Source organism: Sinocyclocheilus rhinocerous, unplaced genomic scaffold (assembly GCF_001515625.1).
Source record: "Sinocyclocheilus rhinocerous isolate Xijiao unplaced genomic scaffold, SAMN03320098_v1.1 scaffold1545, whole genome shotgun sequence".
Classification (NCBI taxonomy): domain Eukaryota; kingdom Metazoa; phylum Chordata; class Actinopteri; order Cypriniformes; family Cyprinidae; genus Sinocyclocheilus; species Sinocyclocheilus rhinocerous.
This window is the reverse complement of record NW_015626380.1, coordinates 13,319-19,232: the sequence shown is the minus strand read 5'-3', so window position 1 is coordinate 19,232 and position 5,914 is coordinate 13,319. Positions and strand designations below refer to the sequence as shown.

Below are 5,914 nucleotides of genomic sequence, written 5' to 3'. Positions count from 1 at the left end.
TATTTAATACACGAGTTTCACAATTTGAGTTGAATTACTGAAATAAATGAACTTTTCCACGACATTCTAATTTATTGGGATGCACCTGTATATCTATGGTGTAGACAGCATCACTTATTATAATGAGTTCCATAGTATTTTGTCACGCCACGCCACTCGTGTCCGGTGTAGACATGGTGTAACATTGGTTTGGCTTTGTTTCACAGAACTAATCGTTGCCTGGGTTGCGTACGTATGTGTGGGGCGGAGCTATCAAAATAGGGGCGAGACCCTTTTGGGGTAGGGGCGTGTTTGTTTTTGTGATTTCAAATGTCAACATTGGCTACCAGAAATCGCTTACCCCACCTTTAACCTTTTGTTTCGTGTGATTCCAAATAAAGGATTTCAGATTTACTCACTCATGAAACCGTGGAGTGTGATTTTGGTCTGAGTGCCGTACTGTGCACCTGCACCAGTGTTTGAGGGCTCATCTGATGTGGAGATGTTTCATTCACAGGAGCTTCACTCTGCTGATCCAAAGGAGTATAAAGCCTACAGAATCAGCATGTTACGCAGGATGGTTGTATGTAGGATTGTGTGTACGAGTGTGTTTGCGCATGTATCAGAACACTAACTGACACTAGTGTGTGCTGCACAGAATCTGAGCTGCGTTGAACTCTAACTGTGTATTTAACCCACAGCAATGTGAATCAACACACTTTTTAATATGTTTCTCTCTCGATTACTGGGTGAATCTCACAAAAACTGTCACCCCAACATAAAAAATAAATGTTCAAAAATGTCATTAAGCATTTTTTTTTCTTTTTCTTTTTCTTTTTTTTTTGATGAGGTGGAATGTGACTTTTCTTTGTGAGACTCACCCATCTTTGTTGCTATTTCTCTATTTTTTCCTCTCTGTTTAATGAGTTGCATGGACAGATGAAAGACAGAGCTGATATCTTCAGATTGTTGCAGAACTTAAAGATGCTCGGTTGACCTGCTTTTTCCCAGTTCTCTAAAATAAACCCTTTATTTAAATATTTTTCACCCTCCTGCTAAAGAGACTCATTTGTCATACTGTTGCTGTGATTGTCTGATGATGATGTCTGTCTCTGTGGTGACAGGATCTTATGGAGCAACTGGAGAAACAGGACAAGACCGTCCGCAAACTGAAGAAACAGCTGAAAGTCTTCGCAAAGAAGATCAATGACCTGGAAGGTACGTGTTACATGCTGTGTTTAGAGACTGTTCAGAAACACTTGTCAAATCTGTTAAACTTCTTAAATTTACATTTATGAACCTTAATGTTTTCGTGTGTTGATGTTTGTCTGTGTATTGTAGGTGGCCAGATGGACGTGTCTCCAGGACAGACGGCCGACGAGCCTGTTCATCCAGTGAACATTCCACGCAGGGAGAAAGATTTCCAGGGAATGCTGGAATACAAGAAAGAGGATGAACTCAAACTGGTCAAAAACCTCATACTTGGTAAGACACATAGACCATTAACTAAAAATAATAAATCTATTAAATGACTTAATTGGTTAGATTCCAACTTTCCCAATTCCTGATTCCATTCCATGCCAATATCTTTTTAATTAAAGAGGCAAAATACCTTAATAATAATAAAGTGCCAAAAAAACAACTGACTGGCTTGTGCATGTGTGATTTTTGTCAGAGCTAAAGCCTCGTGGTGTGGCAGTGAATTTAATACCAGGTCTGCCGTCATACATCCTCTTCATGTGTCTGCGTCATGCCGACTACATTAATGATGACCAGAAAGTCCGATCTCTACTCACCTCCGTCATCAACAGCATCAAGAAGATCCTCAAGGTCTTAATACTCTCTCGCAGACCATTCATAACACAACTGTCTTTTTAGAATAGTCTTAAAAAGGCAAAATATCTTCCTTTCTCATTACTGTTTTGCTTTTTCTACAGAAAAGAGGTGATGACTTTGAGACTGTTTCCTTCTGGTTGTCCAACACATGTCGTTTCCTGCACTGCCTGAAACAGTACAGTGGCGACGAGGTGAGATATCACACCTTAGACTAGGGGTGGAAATCGGATGGTTCGCCACGATACGATACGATATCGATTCTCATACCCAGCGATACAATATTTGCAGATACTTCCAAAAATTCTACGATACAATTCGATACAGTAGAATATCAATCGATATATCAATACTATTATATTATATACCTATTTTAAACAACCATCTACATTTTTATTAACTCACAAATGCAACCAAAACATATAACATGAACATTTATCTTAAATTTTCACATCCTGTTCCTCAATTGGGACATTCACAACAAAAAATAGGCCTACAGTTTTTTTTGTTTTTTTTTAATAATAAAGAAAAATAAATAATTGAAAAAAGACAGATCAGTAATCTTAAGATATGACAACAGTCAAGACAGTCTTTCAGGCTTCTGTGCTAAAATATGCAATGTGTAAAATAATGTAAATCCTCATTAGGAAACAACACAAACGAGGTACTCCAGGTGTAAGAAAAAAATACATTAATGTAGAAAAATTATTTTTTTTTAAATACAAAAATAAAGCTGTTAAAACTTTATTTGAGACTTTTTTTTGTCTGCTACTATGGGCTCAGTGCTAAAAACCTTTTCTACAGATAACCAAATTACAAGCAATAGTAGAAAATAAATACAATATAATAAAGACACAAATTAAATAAACAGTGCTTTTCAGGTTTTTCAGGTAGATCTAAAATAAATTTTCAGGTACAGAAATGTAATAATCAAATGTAAAATAACACTGCATAGTCTTCATTGTATATAAATTAAATATAGATTAATCCTTAAAAGTTGTTCAGTCAAAATCAGTGAGAGATTTTTTTCTTTGACAGAAGTTAAGTCTGCTTTCACTTTAAGAAGGAAAGCACGGATCCAATATAGGCTACTGATACACATGCGTTTTCTTTCTCAACTGTTTACGTTAAGACATAGACCTAACCGACTGTGTTTACTAGGATATTCGCCAAGGCGCACATGTTGATGTAATTTGGTCTGTATTTGTTCATCCATGCACAAAAAAGTGGAAGAAAGCTCAATTAGGTATTAGCGCGCTGTCGATGCGGCTGTCTGTATGTGTACGCTTTGGATGTGTGTGCGTGTCACTGCACGCTGAAAACTTATCACAAGCGCTCGACAATTCCATCAACTTTTACGCTCGCCCTTCAGGCAGTCTTATCGTCCCGACACTTGAGTTTGAACGAGAATGCACGCGTCGGCGGTGATGCATAGATGGACATTGGTGAAAATGTGGACAGTGTAAAAATAAGGTGCCTATTTATACTACAGATATCGATATTTTACGTGTGGCATCGATACATCGTATCATTAGACATTTAATCGATGTATCGATCCATATCAATGGATCGTTACACCCCTACCTTAGACATGCATGTCCTGTCTTTCTCGTTCTGGCCATGTACCCTGCAAAGTTTAGAAGGTTCTAGAAGTTGGACTCTAGAAGGTTGACAGTGAACCATAAAGGTGTAGTCATACTGTATTAGTGATATTTTAGGCAAAAAAAAGTCAATTTTCTCTTGTCAAAAGCATAGAAATATATAAAGCACAGACAGTATTAATTTCGTTGATGAATAATTTTCCTCATAGTTTTTGTCAACAACAGAGTTCACTTTCACGTCTTATCACGCTTGAATGGACAAATACACACAAAATTATGTCAAAATGTCTGTTTTGGCAAGAATTCGTGCAAACACAATCAGTTATGTAATAAGTGAATGTAAACCGTTCAGAGAACATCAGATGTGTATCAGTATATTAGATCCTTGTATTAGGTCTTAAAGTGAACGCAGCCTAATAAACCTGCTGCTGTTTGTGTCCTTAATGTTAATTAAACAACAAAAGAGAAAGAGAGAATCACTCACTGCTATTGACTGAATAACTTTTATAGCTTTAATAAGGATTAATCTATATTTGATTTATACAAATATATATGTATGCTTGAAAGAATGAAGAATGTTGAATGCAAGTTGTTGTAAAGAATGCATATATAACCTCTTGGCTTTTATTGAAAACAAGTTTTTTTCATGAAGTGTTTTTATTTATTTATTTATTGTATTTATGTCACAACAGTTGTATCTATCTCTGTATTGCATGTTCAAACCTTAATATTCATATTAAAAGGTTAACAGATGTTATCTCCAGGATTATATAATGAGTTTGGAAATTTTAGAGAAATGCTTCATTGATGTGTGTGTGTTCACTACTGTGTGTATGCACTTGGATGGGTTAAATGCAGAGCACAAATTCCGAGTATGGGTCACCATACTTGGCCACATGTCACTTCACTCACTTTCACTTTTTTTTAATTAAACAGTAGAATATAGTACTAGTGAACAGACTCAAGAGATGCTTTTGTTTGTGATTTTTAAGCTCCTGCTTTAAATGGATGGAGATTTTTATTATTTTATAGCAATTATATTCACAAAGAGCAATTTGTAGTTGGTGAAATAATTTAAAGCTGTAAATAAAATAATTTTATATTCACAAAGAATGTCTCCAAAAAAATTAAATGGTTCTAAAAAAAATGCCCTTAATTTTAAGAAAATATAATTTCTTATCTAGAGAGAGTGTTGTGTTTAATCACAAACAGCTGGAAATGTCTGGGAAAAGTCATTGAAATCCATTGTTCAAAAGGTGTGGGAATCCTGTACATTACCCAGTGATGACCTATTTTTCTGCATTGTACAGTATATGTGGCCACAGTTTCTCTCAGTCTCCAGTGTTCCTCAAACTGAATCAACACTTTCTCCTTCTTCTCTCTCCAGCAATTCATGAAGCATAACACTTCTAAACAGAACGATCACTGTCTCTCCAACTTTGACCTGGCCGAGTACCGGCAGGTTCTGAGTGATCTGGCCATTCAGATCTACCAACAGCTTATCAAGTGTATGGAGAACATCCTGCAGCCCATGATCGGTGAGCATGTGACCTCTGGGTGTCTTTCTATCGATCTGTATCACTGTTTCTCTCTCCCTGTGTATTTATCTCTCCGTCTGTTGCTCTCGGCAGTCTCTGGCATGCTGGAACATGAAACCATCCAGGGCGTGTCTGGGGTGAAGCCAACAGGTCTCCGTAAGAGGACGTCCAGTATTGCTGATGAGGGGACATACACATTGGACTCCATCATCCGGCAGCTCAACTCCTTCCACTCCATCATGTGTCAGCACGGAACCGACCCAGAGCTCATCAAACAGGTGGTCAAGCAGCAGTTCTACATCATTGGTGCTGTCACCCTTAACAACCTGCTGCTGCGTAAAGACATGTGCTCCTGGAGCAAGGGCATGCAGATCAGGTGTGTGCAGATAAGTTTTACATGTTTGCAAAGCAGTGCAATGTTTTTATTTTACAGAAATTACAAATTAAATATAAATAGTCATATGTAGAATATTAATTAGGGATGCACCCGATACTGAGCTCCTGTACTCGTACTCGTCCTCGTTAAAATGCCTATGCAATGAATATAATGTTAAACATTCAGTATTAATGCCTGTATAGCTGATGTGCGCGAGCTGATAAGCAAAGCACACTGAGTGGATTGAGCGCGCGTCGGCGCAGATGCGCGAGCTTGTCGAGTGAATATACCTTTCTCACAGACATCACTGGAAAGTTTGTAGTTCGGTCGGAGATGTCAAAAACAAACAAGTAAGTAAAACAATGCACAAGTTACTTAACGGTAATTAAGACAGAGAGAGAGAGAGCGTACGCGCGCACTTCTGTTGTGTGATCTTTGATAGCACACGCATCATTTGGATTAAAACTAAATCGTAAAAATAAAACCATTCATAGGGGCATTCACTATAAACATAATTTATTTTCAACCTTAGGCATACACGACTTTCTGGCGAAAGTGAATCTAGCAGCCTGTGTGAAATGCGCTAG

At 37.5% G+C, this 5,914-nt stretch overlaps 1 protein-coding gene across 1 annotated transcript in view; it reads left to right on the top strand.

Annotated features, from left to right (window-relative positions):
• Window positions 1-5,914, top strand: part of LOC107712751 (unconventional myosin-Va-like) — a 102,269-nt gene that overhangs the window by 87,256 nt on the left and 9,099 nt on the right. Inside the window, exons 35-41 of the mRNA XM_016518093.1 lie at window positions 497-562; window positions 1,104-1,197; window positions 1,321-1,464; window positions 1,655-1,809; window positions 1,917-2,006; window positions 4,801-4,951; window positions 5,045-5,327. Coding sequence (XP_016373579.1) covers window positions 497-562; window positions 1,104-1,197; window positions 1,321-1,464; window positions 1,655-1,809; window positions 1,917-2,006; window positions 4,801-4,951; window positions 5,045-5,327 — 983 coding nt within the window. The remainder of the gene's footprint in view (window positions 1-496; window positions 563-1,103; window positions 1,198-1,320; window positions 1,465-1,654; window positions 1,810-1,916; window positions 2,007-4,800; window positions 4,952-5,044; window positions 5,328-5,914) is intronic.